General features: G+C 47.5%; 1 protein-coding gene across 1 annotated transcript in view; it reads right to left on the reverse strand.

Annotated features, from left to right (window-relative positions):
• Window positions 1-17,350, reverse strand: part of CCDC180 (coiled-coil domain containing 180) — a gene marked incomplete at both ends in the record, with an annotated part of 55,789 nt that overhangs the window by 31,008 nt on the left and 7,431 nt on the right. Inside the window, 11 exons of the mRNA XM_080708926.1 lie at window positions 3,143-3,369; window positions 4,595-5,067; window positions 5,190-5,229; window positions 6,633-6,759; window positions 8,225-8,340; window positions 10,681-10,854; window positions 12,355-12,477; window positions 13,218-13,306; window positions 14,068-14,147; window positions 14,554-14,673; window positions 15,777-15,940. Of these exons, the coding sequence (XP_080565052.1) occupies window positions 3,143-3,369; window positions 4,595-5,067; window positions 5,190-5,229; window positions 6,633-6,759; window positions 8,225-8,340; window positions 10,681-10,854; window positions 12,355-12,477; window positions 13,218-13,306; window positions 14,068-14,147; window positions 14,554-14,673; window positions 15,777-15,940 (1,733 nt within the window). The remainder of the gene's footprint in view (window positions 1-3,142; window positions 3,370-4,594; window positions 5,068-5,189; window positions 5,230-6,632; window positions 6,760-8,224; window positions 8,341-10,680; window positions 10,855-12,354; window positions 12,478-13,217; window positions 13,307-14,067; window positions 14,148-14,553; window positions 14,674-15,776; window positions 15,941-17,350) is intronic.

Here is a 17,350-nt window from a genome sequence, read left to right on the forward strand (position 1 = left end):
TGTGTTCACCAAAACACTTTCACAATAATGCTCAGAGTTGCCTTATTGGTGTCCAACATCCTCACATTGAAAAAGACCCAAATGTGCATCAACAGGATGATAGGTAAATGAATTACATGTTTAATGGGGTACCATACAGAAATAAAAGTGAACTGTAGTCACATTCAAGCATTTATTTGAATCTTATAAACATAATGAAAGAAGCCTGATATAAGAGGGAGTTCTGAAATTTTCATTTAAAAAGAAAGTGCATAGCTAGACGTTGTGGCATACGCTTGTAATCCCCATGCTTGGGAGGCAGAGACAGGAGTATTGCACAGGTTCGAAGCCAGCCATGCTGGCTTAGGAGACCCTGTTTCCAAATAAAAATGTAAAAACAGGTCTGGGAGTGTAGCCCAGAGGTAGAAGGGTTCCAACCCCAGTACCACCCAAAAAAAAAAAAAAAAAACAAAAACCAAAAAACAAAACAAAAAACCAAAAACAAAAACAAAAACAAAAAGAAGTTCATAATCATGGAAAGTGAGCTTGGGAGTTGAAATATTTATCCTTGGGGAAAAGAAAGCAGTGACTTGGGACAGGCACATGAGGTGGCTTCCTGAAGGACTGGTAATGGTTCCATTCCTTGTGGGTTCTGGGTACCAAGTGTGTCCCTTAAAAATTTGTTAAGTTATACACTTAAGATTTCTATATTTCTAGGTTTATATGTTATTCTTCAATATGCAAATTCAATCAGTTGGACACAGAACTTTTTTCTGCTTAGTTACAAAACCAGATGGGCCCTGTGGTTGGTGCCAGACTCTGGATTTGTGCCTTGGTTTCAGCTGCTTCCTATCTTGGAGACCTTGTCAGTGTTAACTCTATGAGCTTCAGTTTCTTCATCTATTAAATAGAATTAATCATGGCACCTCTCTCAGAGTTATTGGGGCTGTTAAATACGCTCAGTAGCTAACAGGTAATGGGAGAAGGTGGGAGAAGGATGACTTTTGCGTCCTGAGAGCATGATGAAGTTCAGGAAAAAGAGCCTGGAGCCTAAACTGCCTCCTTCGGCTCCCTCTCTGGTGTCCTGCCCATGTGTGACTATGAGAGGTGGACCAGCCGTGATCACTAGGTGATTAGTTCTACCTATGACATGCTAGAGGAAGGTGGGCAGGGTAGGCACGCAAGGCCATTCAGAAACCAAATGCAAATTTCTATGTCGGAGCCCAACCCTAATGCAAGGCCCAGGAACTTGGGATTTAGGGGAGGTAAATGCTCAGTGGTGGCATTATGGGTCATTTCTTTATTATTCATTATTCTTCTATATTCTGCAATGAGTGTGTCAAATAATCAGTGTAAAATGCCACACATAATATATTCATACTTACGATTTAGATCTATAGAATTGAACAAAATAAAAGTAATCCTGAAAGTACAGAATTGCCAGGATCTAGAGCCTAGAAGTGTCTTTCAAGGAAAATGGTGTTTCTGTGTACCAGGCCCAGGCCAGCTTAGGAGCCTGGGAAGGATGCAGGGAAGAGGTCACTTTCCCCTAGGATATCTACGGCTGCAAATAATTTCTGGATGTTGGTGTGTGTGTGTGTGTGTGTTCGCACGCATGCACACACATATGTCCCTGTTATATCTGGTTTTATTTTTCAAGCTAAAATGAATCTTTCATTACATTATCTCACCTTGTGAATAAAACTCAGTGCAAGAATATAAAAATAAAAAAAGAATATTGCCAAGACATCCTGCTGCCTCGGCATCTATGTGTTGAGACCCCACTCCACATAGTTAATTCGGCAAAAAAGCCCCGAGAAGGAGGTGTCGTCTCTGGCCAAAGTACCCCCCACTTTTACTATTATCCTTTTAACTCTCTACACGAATTGCTCCAGTGATGTGAAATTAGGACTATAAATAGAAACTGAGTCCGTGGAAATAAACTCTCTAATAATTTGTCTAAACGTCCTTGGCTTTGCTCAATAGTAATGAAAAAACTGGCCAGAACTCAGATGCTGTGATAAGCATTCCAGCTGCAGCAATCACAAAGGGTCTCTGACCCTCACTCCTATCACTAGGTTAAGCTATTAACTCCGGTAACTGGTAGCTCAGTTTAAGGAAACTTTGCTTACCCTTGAGATCCTGCCTAGAGACAGAGAAGATAAAATTTTGTGTGTGACTTCGAAGCAATTTAGTTGATGAACAACTTAGTTGCCCAAATACAATAGAGCCAAGGAAAAAGATTGTTGACTTTTACGCCCAGTGTAAATATTCCTGAAGAAAAAAGGCATTTTTGCATGAAGAAGAGCTTATCATAAGAAAGTCCCAACTGGGAAAGAAAGGAATTAGAAAGTTAGAAGCAGGTTGCAGAGGGTTTGTGACAGAGAGATGGATTATTAAAGATGAGTAGGCTTTTAATAGGCTTATTGTCTAAAGAAGAGTGCTCAGCAGTTAAGGAAATACATCTGACAATTAAAACCAAGAACTTTGTGGTGTTGTTTGTGGTATTTTGTCTGCCAAACTGTGTTGTGAGTTTGCTTAAGCTTTCAGATTTAGAAGATAAGATGCCAACACCTGAAGAAACTCCATCACATCCACCTGAATCACCACATCTCCCCACACTTGCTATATGAACTGAGCCCAAAAGATGGAAAGTTCCAAGAAAGCCAAAGAAGATTCCCCGAGAAACCCCCAAGCCTTGGCCATGCTTGTTTATTTTGGGAAGTGGCCCCCTGGGACTGCTTATCTGCAAAGACCTTGGAAAAGAATCCGGAGTCAATCTCTCGAAGGCCAACAGCCAGCTGAAGGACTAGTTTTATTACCTTTGTTTACATGTCATTCATTATTATCTCACAATGATTACACCCACCTCCCTTTTCTCTTATTATTAACTTTACTGGTGAAGGGTATAAATTTTGGAGTTTTTTGTAATAAAGTGTCATTGGCTCAAGAAGCCTTTGTCCGCCTCAGATTCTTTCCCAAACGTCGTACCTAAAAACTTAGGGAATTCATAGAGGGGAAAGAATCGCTGCAGATAAGTTTCTGCAGGACATCACCTGCCTTTTGCCCCATCTTTCTGAGGATTTGACCGGGAGCTGACAATAACGACCCAACTGAGATTAGTCGGCAACAGAATATAAGAATAAAAGGGTTTGGTACTCACTGTTTCTTAATATCTACAATTAGTTTGCATGGAATGATCACTTTCTCTGTGAACTTGGTGCTAGAAATGTTGTCAGGGAACATGGTTGAGGGGCTGGAATGTGGCCTCCTGCATTTCTCTGCTTCTTCCAGGGACAGGAAGGCAAAATAAGTGTTTCCGCTGGAGGTTGTGAAGAACTCCATATCTTCACAGGACATCTCCTCCAGACTCTCTTCTTTGGCTTCAGCCTATGCAAGTAACAAGACTTTAGAATCAGTATCATCCCCCAGGTGTGATGGTGTATGTCTGTAATCTCAGTACTTGGGAGGCTGAGACAAGGAGGATCATAGATTTGTGACCAGTTTCAACTTGGCAAGACTCATCAATGTTGCAAGGCCCTGTCTCAAAACAAAAAATAAAAAGGGCGGGGGGTGTGGCTCAGTAGAATGCTCCTGGGTTCAATTCCTAGTACCAAAAAAACACCCCAATATTATCCAATGGATTTGGGGGATGCCAACCACTTGACATTGGATATTGTAAACCTGTGGCCAACTGCCCAACACATACACACAGTGCTTTTAAAGGTGAGACATTCCACATAAAAAATCTGGGTTCCCAATTTCTCTTTGAGCATCAGAAAGCATACTATTTCTGAGCCTGCATTCCCATGTGGCATCCTTATCCTTGGCTGGGGCTGAGTAATGACGATATAGTCTATACTACGTGTCATTATTTTGCACTTGGCCTTCAGGCATCTGAGTTTGGGATTCCTGCTCAAAAAAAGTGTCAAATACTGATTTTTGCACAGCAACATGGAAAATGAGTCTTCTGCGATATTTGATCACTGTAGAATTCGAGTGATTGTTCTGTGCGTTTGCATGTGTTTTGAGGACAAGGTCTATTAACAGGAATCATTGCCCAAAACTCAAGGGAGAACTTTGTCTGGACCTTTTGTTACAAGATGAGAGAAGGGGGGTGGGATATTGAGGAAATAAACAGACTGGGAAGAGCAGGAGAGGCTGAGCTGATCGGTACAATGAAGGGGAGCTGAGACGGCCAGAGGAATGGGGGGGGGACAAGGCAAGCCATGCAGCTGGAGCTACAGCAATGCGAGGAGAGGAAGGTGGGATGTAAAAATCATTCCTGTGCTTGGGAGGCTGAGGCAGGAGGAATGCAGGGCCTCAGAAACTTAGTGAAACCCTGTTTCAAAAGGAAAAAATAGAAAGGGCTGGGGGTGTAGCTCAGAGGGAGAATGCCCCTGGGTTCCATCCCCAATAACAACACAACAACAAATCATTCCTGTGAATGAAGAATTGGATTGCCATTGACAAAAAAGAAAAGGAGTGAGTACTTTTGTCATTCTTTCCGCAGACCTCTGTAGAGACTGGGCCACTGGGCCAGCTTATAAGAGGGACACACTATGAGTGTAGAAAACTTTCTCCAAGCCCAAGAACCAAACAACTGCTGACCTACCTCGTCTATGGATAAGTTCTCTTCCTCTACCTCCTCTTTGTTCTCTTGCTCCTGGTTCTCCTCTTCCTCTCCCCCTTCCTCCTCTTCCTTTTCCTCCTCCTTCTTCTTATCTTCGTCCTCCTCTGCCTCTGTCTCCTCCTCCTCCCTCTCTTCTTGAATGCTCACACTCTCCTGGTTGGAGGAGAGTTTTAAGTCATTCTCTCTTTCAACCTGCGCTTCTTCCAGTACTTGCTCGGAGCCCTCCCCAGTCTCATCCATCTCATCGCTCAGTGCGGATCTGTCCCACTGGCTCAGCGCCTCTTCAGTGATGAAGGAGCCCTTTTCTGCACCTTTTTCTTCTTCAGTCTCTTCTGCTGGCCTCGCAGAACTTGTCCCTCTGCTTAGACTTTCCTCACTCCTGTTCATTTCCACTTTGGCCCTTTGTCTTCTCTTTAGTTTCTTCATTCTCTGCAGAAAGTGCTTTTCATGTGCTTCTGTTGAGGATCAAACCAAAGCACAAGGAGAGTCAGGTCACCGTGGTGGCCTGGGCCGGGCCTCCCAACCCACACACGTGCAGGAGCGAGGCCAAGGAGAATGGGAACCATGGAAGCCCTACCTGGTTGCCTGAATTGGAAAATTACTTCCCCGGCCAAGTTCTACAAGGAAAGAAGACAGTTGCTAAAAGACCAGCATTGCCATTCTTCAGAAAGCCACTTCTAAGAGCATCATTTCTCTTTTAAGTAAAAGTGATTTTGGTGCAGGCCTTGTCAAACCCACAAATTCCATGTTTCACAGACTCTGAGTGAAGTTTCAGACATACCGTTAGATGTCTGACAGGGTGGGCTGTCGAGTTTGCGGTTCTGGATTTGAATCCCAGCTTCTTATAAGCCTTGGGAAGGTCCCTCAAGCCCTGTGGGGCTTAATGTTTTCCCCTGTGAAATGGGGGTCACAACAGTGCCCATGCCTTTTACTCAGGCAGCCAGAATGAGCTGAAAGGCAGACAATGAGCTTACCTTCCTGTAGGCTCTGCCTCAGTCCAGGTGTGATGGGGAGCACTTGTTAGCAATCTGAACAGGGCTCCCTTGTGAGGGTAGAGCCAGGTAACCCTAAGGGTGGGGAACACTTGTGCTTCTACTGATGATAAAACCAATCCACAAGGAGAGTCAGGTCACCGCTGTGGCCTGTGCTAAGTGTCAAGGTTGAGTGTCAACCACAAACATCTTCACTCTGGCCAGGAAGGACTCTGGCTGGGTTATGTGGAAAAAGGGCCAAACTCTGGAGTATTCAAATTAGCACATCCCAAGGTTCCTGTGTTTGTCCAGAGGACATTTACTGTGTCTGACTTATGTGCAAAACTCTGTGCTAAGGGCAACTGAAGTTGATTAAAAATCAATGATGCATACTCCCCCTTTAGGAAACACATTCTAGTTGGGTGTTCAATACTATCATATTTGACAACTAAGAATTAGGAAGTTCAGGGACCAAAGAGGTGATGGGGTGAGGAAGAGGAGATGAGGGCTTAGGCTGAGTGGGTGGGATCCTGGCCCCTGTTAGTGGCCTGGGAGTATGTGGGGACAGGGTTGAAAATGCCAGCAAAGGAAGCTGGACGAGGACTGGCTGTGGGCAGGGGACACATGCAGGAAGTAGCATGAATTTGCTGACCTGGGGAGAGTCATGGTAGGAAACAGAAGGTATAAGGCCTCTGTGGTTACTGGGGACAAGAAAGTGGGTTCGGTGGTGCCGCAGAGGTGGTGAGGCACTTCTAAGCGAAGGGCGAGTGGGTCAGAGCTCGATGTTCCAGGAGTTACGTGGCAGTGGTGGCATGATGAATGGAACGCAAAGCATGGTATAAATCAGCCTTTTTGTTACAAGTCCATTCAAGCCTGGAGCCTGCCAAGGTAGTTTAAGCTCTTTCTCCTTGCTGTCCTGGCATAGATTTGTATTCTGCAGAGTTAGGAATGACTTCCGAGGGAGGTCTAGGCAGATCAGATGGAGAAGTCCACCTCTCCCCTTTGTTCCTGCAGAAATAATGGCTGAGGGTAGCATGCCCCTCTCGTACCTGCTCAAAGACTTCACGAACGAAGAAATGTTTGCTGAGGGTGGAGCTGTAGAAGTTGAGCTCCTTCAGTATGGCCACTGGGTACTCCATTACTTCCTTGGTCAGGAGGCCATGAAAACACTCATACCTGGGACATAGGCAGGTGAGACCACAGTCTAAGGGAGGTGCGGCTGAACATTGGAGACCCAGCCAGAAACCACATCCTTGACCCCAGTAAGGTGGCCAGCCACCCGGCAGTTAGCTCTGCATAGAGCCACTGCCTGGGTATTCCTGTCACAGGAACAGCCCCTGGCTTGGTTTACTATTTTCCTGATCATAAAAAATCTGGCAAACACACACGAGTGTTCTGCTTGTTGTGATGTTTGCTCTCTTTCCTGGTGCACAGTCCCATCCCTGCCCTTGACTCCATCTACATTAGTCCATCAAACATTCCAATACCCAGAATTGTCTCCATTGGTCTCAGGGGAGGAGGCCAAGGCTCAGGGGATTACTTACTTGCCCAGTCTGGATCTAAACACTGACGTCACTTGGGGTACAGTTTTATTTCTGTGAATGATCTCTACAGAATTAGTTGTGCCAAGGCACAGAGAAAAAAGGTGTTCACAGAAAACTGTATGTAACACTACTGAGGAACAGGAATCAACTGAAAAGAGCTAATCAATCAAGAGATGGTTGAATCATTATAAAATATCTGTATTGGTAGGTTCTATATGTTCATTTAAAACATTAAAATTTATCTGCAGTTATAGAACAGTTTGCATAGCAAAATTCATTCTTTAGTGTTTTGCTTTGTTTTGTTTTGTTTTGTTTTTTGGTGGTACTGAGGTTCCTGGAAACCCTTCTACCTCCAGGCTACACTCCCAGACACCTATTTTTTTTAATATTTTTATTTGGAAACAGGGTCTCTTAAGCCAGTGAGGCTGGCTTCAAACCTGCGCCATCCACCTGTCTCCACCTCCCAGGTGCGGGGATTACAAGCGTGCGCCACCATGCTCGGCTCATTCTTTAGTTTTAGAACACTATATGTGTCTATATCCACATATACACATATATGTGTGTGAGAGTAAAAGCTATATGTTTGTAATGATTGACCTTTTTCCCCCTTTAACGAAAACATGCATGTTTAAATTTTTTCTTTTCTTTTCTTTTCTTTTTTTTTTTTTGGTGGTACTGGGGTTCCTGGAAGCCCTTCTACCTCCGGGCTACACTCCCAGACCTATTTTTACATTTTTATTTGGAAACAGGGTCTCCTAAGCCAGCGCGCGCGGCTGGCTTCGAACCTGTGCGATCCTCCTGTTTCTGCCTCCCAAGCGCGGGGATTACAAGCGTGCGCCACCACGCCCGGCGCATGTTTAAATTTTTAAAAGAGGGACCCAAGTTCTTGACTTTTAAACTATATTGCCTTAAAACTTCTCTCCACAATTGTTCCAAGATTTTCTCTGGAAGGAGAACTGTAAAGGACCATGTTCTCCAGCAATGGAGCCATTGTTTTTATCTTCTGAGCACACCCCAGGCACCTATGCAGGCTGCTTGAGACCTTGAATATGAATCCAAGCTATCCTCTCCTGTCTTTTGTGCACTGGTCGGCCTACCTGGATTTCATGTTCTTCAGAAAATTTTTGGCCTTTTCCAGGTATAACTTCAGAGTTTCTTCCTGGCTTTGTTGCCTCAGTTGGTCCACGAGCTTATCGAACTGGACTTCTTGGATCTGGCAACCACCCCCAAAACAAGAGGAAGCAGACGTGAGCTCCAGAGCTCTCAGAGTATGGTGACATGCAGGGACCCTGGCATTAGACTGAGGTCTAGATAGCTGGGGCAGGCCCAGGACTCCCTTTCTACAAAAAGGGGACCACATTGGTCACTGTTTTCCTTTTCTCTGACAGAGGCTCTGGTTTTTTGGTTTTGGTGTTCTTTTTCCCCCCCCCTGTTCCTAGAATTGTTCTTCCCTGCCCATTTTATTGCCCCTGAAACCTAGCTCAGGTGGGACTCTTCAGGGACACCAATCTTACCCCCACCCTGGTCAGGTCTGGGCTGCGCATTCCCCAGGCACCTGCTCCTGGCTCCCTTCCTCACCAGTCTTATTCAAAATCACGTGCTGAGTTTGCCCCCACCGTGGGGTAGGGACTAGTTTATCTGTGCGGGGCAGGGTGACTGTCAGCCATACAGGATCCATCCCCTGTGTATGGTATGTTACCTAACACATACCTCGCTATGTGAATGTTACATGTTTTGCTGCAGTATGAACTTGGAGTCTCAACCCTTAGGACCATATTAGACCTCATCTGTGAGAATTTAGAGCTACGGGCCCTCTCTTCAAGAAGGTGACAATGAACTGCCCCTCCCCACAGGAGAGTTATGCTGCATCTCATCAGACCCCATATGCGAGCTGCTGACCTCAACTACTGGAATTCAAAATGCATGGACACTCAGAAGTATAACTGACATTTAAAGAGCTCAGGCTGGGGCAGGTTGCACTCCAGCTGCTTCTTAGTGGCTGGAATCCCAGGAGGTGGCAGGCCTTGGAGGTTTGAAGCTGCTGCCAATGCTGAAACGGCCCTCTAGCATGCAGGAGATTTTCCTGCCATACGACCTCTGCTGTGTTGGGGTCAAGCCAGCTTCTCCTGAGACATTGCTTTTAAAAAGACACACCTCCATGTTTAATTAGATTTTACTTCCCACAGAGGCCTGCTTCCACGGACTTGCACAGCGAGGTCTCAGTAATTCTGGAACTCACAGTGCAGCTAATGAACCTCATCTATCAAGTATATTTCCTGTGAGGTTCCTTCACATAATTCGCCTCTTTAAACGTTGGGGACAAGAGGAAATTCTCTTTGTGTGGCCATAAACTGTGGTTCATTAGATCATACTTGGATCATCGTCTTATTTCAACCATTCAGGGTGCTCCCCATCCGATCTGTCTGTCTGTCTCATGTATACTCTCTTACAGATAGGCTTGTTTCCATACACCCATCACAAAGCTGAGACCTTCCTTGGTCAAAATTTCTGCTACCCCTATCTGCTCCCGTGATCAAGATGAGCCTCAATTTCCCCATCTGTGCACATTTTATAACTTAAGGGTTTAAAAAATAGATAAGTTTCCAATTATAATTGGAGACTTCTCATATTTTTAATTAGAGCATTGCAATTATACATCCCAGTGAGGCTCACAGTGATACGTCTGCACATGCTTACATCACTTGGTGTATTTCCCTCTGCGTCCCAGCCCATTCCCCCCTTTTCCCTCCCCGTACATGTTAGTGTGATTGGCAGTGACACGAACATACAATACACACCATATAACAGCTCAATATGACGTTACTTGAACTACTTCCTTCCTCGAGCCTCGTTCTTCCCCTTCTTCCTCCAATCCCTCTCTCTCTCTTCATTTAACTGAATTCCTTTTTATTTCTTATTTTCTCCCTGGCTGCTACATATGAGAGAAAACATGACCCTTGACTTTCTGAGGCTAGATGATCTCACTTAACATAATATTCTATTGTCCCATCCATTTTCCTGCAAATGACATAATTTTGTTCTTTATAGCTGAGTAAAATTCCATTGTGTATATATACACCACATTTTAACTTAAAGTTTTGCATGTTTGGGCCTAAGATTTATTTTGAGTGCATATATATATATATATATATATATATATATATATATTTTTTTTTTTTTTCGGGTCTGGGAATGGAACTCAGGGGCATTTGACCTCTGAGCTACACCCCCTGCCCTGTTTTTTATTCTTTATTTTGAAACAGGGTCTCACTAAGTTGCGGAGGGCCTAAGTAGCTGAGGCTGTGTGTGAATCACGATCCTCCAGTCTCAGCCTCCCTAATGCTGGGATTACAAGCGTGCTCCACCACGCCTGGCTCATTTTTGTTTATGGCCAGGTTTTTCTTTTCTTTTTTTTTTTTTTTTTTCTTTTTTGCCTCTGAATGCTGGCTAAGTTCACTGGCCTGGGCCAGGGCAGCTGGCAATCTGAGTGTGCCCATTCCTTATTCCTGCTTGGGGTACCCTCAGGCTTGTGGGGCCTCTGGGCTTAGGGTACCTGGTTCTCCTCTCTGTGTTTTTGCCGGTACTGCTCCAAATTCTTCTCAAGCTCCAGCTCCTGGGATGACAGCACGTTCTGGTGCACCTCCCACAGCTGCACAGCCTCCCAGAAGTAGCTGAAGATGTCTGAGGTCTGCCTCTCCGTTTGCTTGGCCAGGGCCTCGAAAGAATTCTATAGGGGCAGGTCCCAGAGAAAGGGCCTTGAGTTGGCTGACCCAGGGCCAGGAGGAGTCCTGTCCAGGATCCTCATGTCTCTGGACCGAGAGTCACTGCCTGGGCGCCCTCCCTCAAGGTCAGTCCCTGGGCCACACTTGGGCTCCTGGCTCCCCTTCTTGCAATAACATCATCATGCCCATCATGGCCTGGGCATCTGTGCTTCTCTAGAATTCCCTGACTCATCTGGACTAAACACCACACCTACCATTCCATGCTCACGTGCCACCCCACCTTTAAAAGAAATATGCAAGTCTTATGCTTCCATTTGGATCAGGGATCAGCAAACTGTCATCTGAATATGGCCCCACCCACTTTTGTTTTTCTAGTTTTAATGGTCTTAAAATATCAAAAGAAATGAAAACACAGAAAAGATGATGTGAAAGTTACGTAAAACTCCAATTCCAGTGTCCATTAATAAAGTTACTGGAACACAGCCACACCTATTCATGTCTGCGTTGCCTAGGACTATACATATTCACTATCTGGCCACACACACACACACACACACACACACACACACACACACACGTCTTGACCTCAGCTCAAGATTGTAAGCATCTTGGGCCTGGAGGCTATCTTTGCTAAAAGTTGCAGCTCTTCACTTAGGTCTGCAGGTGCCCAATGGGTAACTTTAAAAGCAGGAGAAAGCTTGGTATCTCTCTTCATTTTGTATGTTTCCTTTGTTAAACTTGGTGACCTACTCAGCTCTGTACATAGGCACATCAACTATTTAAGGAGTTTTCACCTAAACACTGGTAATACAAGCTTTACTAGCCCTAAATCCCTAAATTTACCTAAGCCATCCCATCCACCTTCAAGAGCAAGCCAAGGTGTGCAGGGACATTTACAGTGTCCCAGTCCAGGACCTGGAGTGGCGTCTAGAATTCTCATCACTGGCAGCTTTTCCCTTCCCAGGAACAGCAGAACCTTGCAGCCTCAGTGACCTGACATGAGACCACCCCCTAAATAGGAGCAACTGTCTCACAGAAACGGGACTGCCCCCTTCCAGAATCACAGGTCTGACCAACGGATGTCCTGACAGCAAAGGGAGACTGCCCCCAAGTGGTCGACTTCTCCAGAGTCACCTCGCAGAACCGGAACTGAGACCCTGATCAACCAGACTGCAGTTTCACCAAGGCTGCTTAATTACAACTACCTCTTGCCCCGCCCCAATTATTCTTTTATTCAGTCCTAAACCTCATGCTGGCACCGGGACTGAACACAGGGCTGAGGTGCTGGATCTCACTTTACTTTCCCAACATGACCATGTTGATTACCACCATTACCTTCTCTGTTTGTTTTTTGGCATGAACAGCTGGACATGGCTTGTTGGAACTCTGGGGGTCAGGCTTCTGGCCCAGGACTTTGAGAACAGACACATCAGCCCCAAGACTTTCACTTTTCCTGCAGCCCCAGAGCACTGCTCCCTGCCCCAAGGGCCCCAGCGCACACGCACATCCATGAGCACCAGCTCCTCCTCCACCTTGCTCTGGAGAGCTCCCACCATCTGGAAGAAGGCCGGATTCACCACGCTCTCTGCCTCTGTCTCGGTGAAGGCCTGCCAGTCCAGCAGCTGCTTCTGGGGGTGGGGGTGGGGGACAGGGAAGCCTGGATTAGGGCTCTACTCCTAGGTATAAAGTACTTCCAACAAGGCTCCTGTGGGCTCCAAGATCAAGGGACATGGGTTCCCTGTGATTCTGCTCCCCCCAGGATGGGGTGACAGAAAGAATCTGGGCAGAGGTGCCCAGGAGCCTCAGTGGGGTCCTCGGGGCTTGGGCACTTTTCAAAATGACTAGGCTAAACTGTTCTACCAAGGAGGCAAGGAAGGGATGTTTCGGCAAAATAGTCTCCCTACTCCATAGAACCAGTCATTGTCCTGGAGGGGGTCTGGGAGTGAACTCACTGCCTCATTCTGCCGGGAGGTGTGCAGGACGGGGAGAACGCCGGGGCTCGACAGAAGGGGCCGCACTGTCTATGAAGGGAACATCACATAACCCAGGAGTGAGCCAGGTCTCCTGCTACGTGGGGCACAGAGAGTCGAGGTGAAGACCGAGGTAGCCCAAAGGCACACAACTCCATCTTGCATGGGCTTCTCAGGGGAGGTGACACTGGGCTCAGCCCTGAGGGACAGCAGGGACAGCTGGGGAGAGGCCAGGCAGAGGGAGCAGCTGAGAGGCCACGGAGCCTGGAGCCTGGGAGGAGGGAGCAAAAGCCTAGATTGGGGATGAAGGGTATGGGGACGGGGAGAGAGGCTGGGGAGGGGGTACAGCAGGTCCCCGCAGTATAGTTCTTCCCAGGCCTGCAGAGAGGGATGCCCACCTTGCAATTCTGCACCTGGGTCAGGCACTCCTGCCATGTCTTCTCGTACAGCAAGCGGATCCGCATCATGCACTCCATGTGGTAGTTGTCTCCAAGGGCAGAAAACAAAACAGGTAAGCCATTCTTCCAGGAGGAAGAAGAAAATTAGAAATCGGGGAGTGTCCCTTTCACCAAAAAAGCACTTCTGTGCAGCAGAGCACTGACACAGCGATAGGTGCAGATCAATCGGAGGTCTCAATCCAGACCAGGGGCTGGTATCTTTCTCCTCACAGCATCCTGAGATCCTGGCACCTCACCTAAAGAGCTCATCTTTATCTGCTCTGAGTGCTTCTGACTGGCAGTCCTTCTCTGATGACCCTTGTTACAGAACATTTGAGAACATTACCTTTGATAACGAGGACCCACTGTGTCTGCCACACGCTCAACTACCATGATGTAGGAACCCTACTTTAGAGGAGGAAATTGAGGCCAGGAGAGGCTCTGACTTCCCCGAGGCCACACAATTGGGCTGGAGCAGTGCTGGGGGCTCACCTCGTGTTTCTGACCGCAAGACCTCACACTCTCAGGAGCTGTCCTCAGAGGTGGTTATGGGAGCTCTATGACTCCATGGCTCAGGGCTCAGGGGTCAGAGCGTGTGGCTGGTGGGGCTGTGGGCTAGGCAGTGAGTTGGGGAGGCCCTGGGAGGGAGGGAGCAGGCTCATGAATTCTCAGCATGCACTCCTCCCTCCACACCCTGCCCCTCCTTCCCAGGATGGAGGTGCCATCCACCGCCTCTCAGGTGGACCTATGGCCAGGCTACTAGCTGAACAGAATTCTGGAGATCTGAGAGCCCTACTAACGTCACTCTCACCGAGCTGCTTGTTCAGGGAGTTGAGAGAAGAATGCCAGCCAGTCAGATGGTCTATGTTGTAATTGGGGGGCAGAAGGTCACTGGGGAAGGAAGAGATGACAAATGAGCCACACATGCGCACAACACTCACCTGTGCAAACCGGTAGCGACTTTAAGAAACAAGTTATAGACAACTAAAGAGACAAGGGGACCTCAGGAGACTTCCTGGTGCCAAAAACATAACCCACCAAAAGGTCATTTAGTGATAATGGGTTTGTGTTATGGTTCAGATCTGGAATGTTCCCCTAAAGCTCATATGTTAAAGGCAGTGCGCCCATGTCCAAAGGTAGGGCTTTTATGAAATGACTGGATCATGAGGACCGCTGGGGCTGGGATGCCTCAGAAGATGGCTCAGAGTACTAGGAGCTCAGTGGAAAGGCTGAGGGCCGCACCACCTCCCCACTGAACCCGAGCCCTGACCCCAAGTGCCCCTTGCCTGCCCCATACCAGATAGTGCAGAGATGCTTCAGCCGCTTGCTCTGCAGGATGTCCTGGGTCTTCAGCATTTCCTCCAGCTCTTGCTTCACATTTGGAGGAGACTGGATGTTTTCACTGGCCATGAAATCCCTGGGCAGCCAGACAGGTGGACACCATGGCGGGGAAGTCAGGGGGAGCATGGCAAGAGCACTCAGAGCCTCCAAACTCCTACTCTTACCGCCCAGCCCTTTCCTGCCGGCTGGCACACTGGAGAGAGGAGTGGAGTGGGCAGGGCGGGAAGAACTCAACACTCAGTGAAGCTCCGTCACTAACTCCATGGGAGCAGAGGCTCATATCTGGTGGGAATCTTGACTGCACCTGTCTGCTGTGACCTTGGGCAAGTCCCTCTCCTGCTCTGAGCCTCAGTTCCCTCTTCTGGAAGTTAATGATAGCACCTTTCTTATCTAGTACTTGTAAAGGGATCAGCAGAATGATATCAGCACACCCTTAGCCTGGTGCCTGGCTCGTGGGGAATACCCAGTAAGTGGCAGCTATCATCATTGTTCTGACATTTGCCAGCATTTATAATGGTTCCCAGTCCCAGGCACAGAGAGATACTTTCCACACAGCGTCATCTTGTTGGGTCATCACTAAAACCCTTTCATGAAGCATATTAGGATGCTGCTTTGTCCGGGAAGAGATAGGCTCTGGGTAGTTAAGGATGTGATCGAGGTCATAGGGAAAGGCAAGGTGGAGCCAGGCTCAGTACGCTCTTCCTTCATTGGCAGCAAAAACGCCACGTGGAGGGAGGAGGTGAGTCCTCTCGTCCCCCTGCCTCCCATTCAGTTGTTGACCTGAAAGATTTCCTTTCACAGGTCCAGGCCTGGTGTCCTGGGCTACAAATAATGCAAAGTGGGAATTATACAAAATCAGGTGAATGTTTTCCAACAATTTCTGTCCAGTTCAGACAATGCTCATGAAATAATCTTTGTGAGGAAAACAATATATAAAACTGTATATACTGAATGGGTCTACAAAAGCCTGAGAAAAAATATGCCAAAGTATTAGCTGTGCTTGTTGTGGGGAGGGAGTAATGTTTTATTTTTTCATTCATTCTTGACACTTTTATTTGTAATCTTTTAAAGAAAAAGGGAAATATATTTAAGTAGTGACCAAAAGGAAGGGAGGAAGCCACCTTTTGCCCATGGGGCCCGTGGGCTGGGGAGAGCCATGGGCAGAGGGGTGCCACCCACCTGAAGCCCTGTATCAGGGTCTCCTTCTTGAGAGTCTTCCAGGTGTCCATTAGGCGCTGCCAGCGGTGGCGGCTGTCAAGCTCCTGCTTCAGGGTGACCTCCATCAGGTTGATGGACAGCTGGGCGATGGCCCTCTGGTTGCCCAGCAGGGCGTGGTTCATGACCTGTGGTCACAGGCAGGCGAGGCTCAGGATAGACTGGCACTCTATCAGGCCTGCCCGAGGCTGAGAGTGGCCAGGGGAGGTGCAGGCCAGGGCTGAGTGGGGCACATCTGTGAGTACTGAGGGGTCAGTCCCCAAGGAAGCAGCCATGGACAGTGACAGGGTCTTCCTTGAAGCCTTAACCATGACCCTGACCCTGAGAACCTCAACCCAGTCCCAAGACCATATCAGGCTGTTTGTTAAAGAAGGTGGAAGGAGGTAAGCACTCCAGTGGGCTATCACTGTGAAGTTTTTGCTGTTTTATTTTCAAATGTGCTCCAAAAGCAATGTGCTCATGCCATCTGGAGCCATGCTAGGCAGTGGGGAGGGAGCTCTGTGTCCCTCCCTGCCTGTGCTTGGTCCAGGGCACTACTGCCAGGACCGAGCTGGACTCAAGCATGATTCTGAACACTGTGCTCTCTCTGTGTCATGCTACTGGTAGGCCCGTGATCTGGCCAGCTCGGCATTCTGCCCAGGACCAAGGAACCCACAGAAGCCAGAGGTGCCTCTGGGTAGTCAAAAGAAGAGTCCTTCTACTCAGCAGAGAGGTCAGGCTTCATTCTGATTTTGGAGACATCGTGAACAGCTTGGAATTTTTTAACTTGTGGGTATGTGAGGTTTGAAACTAGGGGCATTTTACCTCCAACTTACACCCTCAGCTCTTTTAATTTTGACGCAGGAAGCAAGGGCTGGCCTCACACCTGCAATCCTTCTGTCTCAGCCTTGCAAGTACTGAGATTACAGACATGAGCCACTACGCCCAGCCAACCTCAAAGTTTTACTATCTGTCACCAATGGCAGCAGCTAGAAGAATCTGGGGGAGAGGGGACAGAACCAGGAGGCAGGAACGGTTCATCAACAGACACTGCAGCTGGTCAGGAGGAAGAGAGGCAAGAAAAACTAGCAAAACAAAGACTGGGGTTGCTCCTGAGGCAGCCTGCTCTGAGACCGAGATAGGAGCACCTACTATACTGCTGGAAGTAGCTGAGACACGGCCCAGTGAGTGCTGGTTGAAGTCATCAAAGCTCAGACAATGGTTCCGCCTGCTTTAAGACAGCGTGGATGTGTGTGTGTGTGTGTGTGTGTGTGTGTGTGTGTGTGTGTGTGTGTTACTGTGGATGGAACCCAGGGGCATTCTACTTATAAGCAACTCCCCCAGACCTATTTTTAACTTTTTATTTTGAAACAGAGTCTCACTGAGTGGCAAAGGGCTGCACTAAGTAGCTGAAGCTGTCTGTAAACCCGGATCCTCCTGTCTCAGCCTCCCAAAAGCTGGGATTACAAGTGTGTGCCACCATGCCTGGAAGGACAGCAGGGGAATTTGAAATGTACTTCACAAAGATTTCTGTTGAAGACAGAAATCACAAAGACTTG

This window comes from Muscardinus avellanarius (assembly GCF_963383645.1).
Source record: "Muscardinus avellanarius genome assembly, chromosome: 13".
Taxonomy (NCBI): Eukaryota; Metazoa; Chordata; class Mammalia; order Rodentia; family Gliridae; genus Muscardinus; species Muscardinus avellanarius.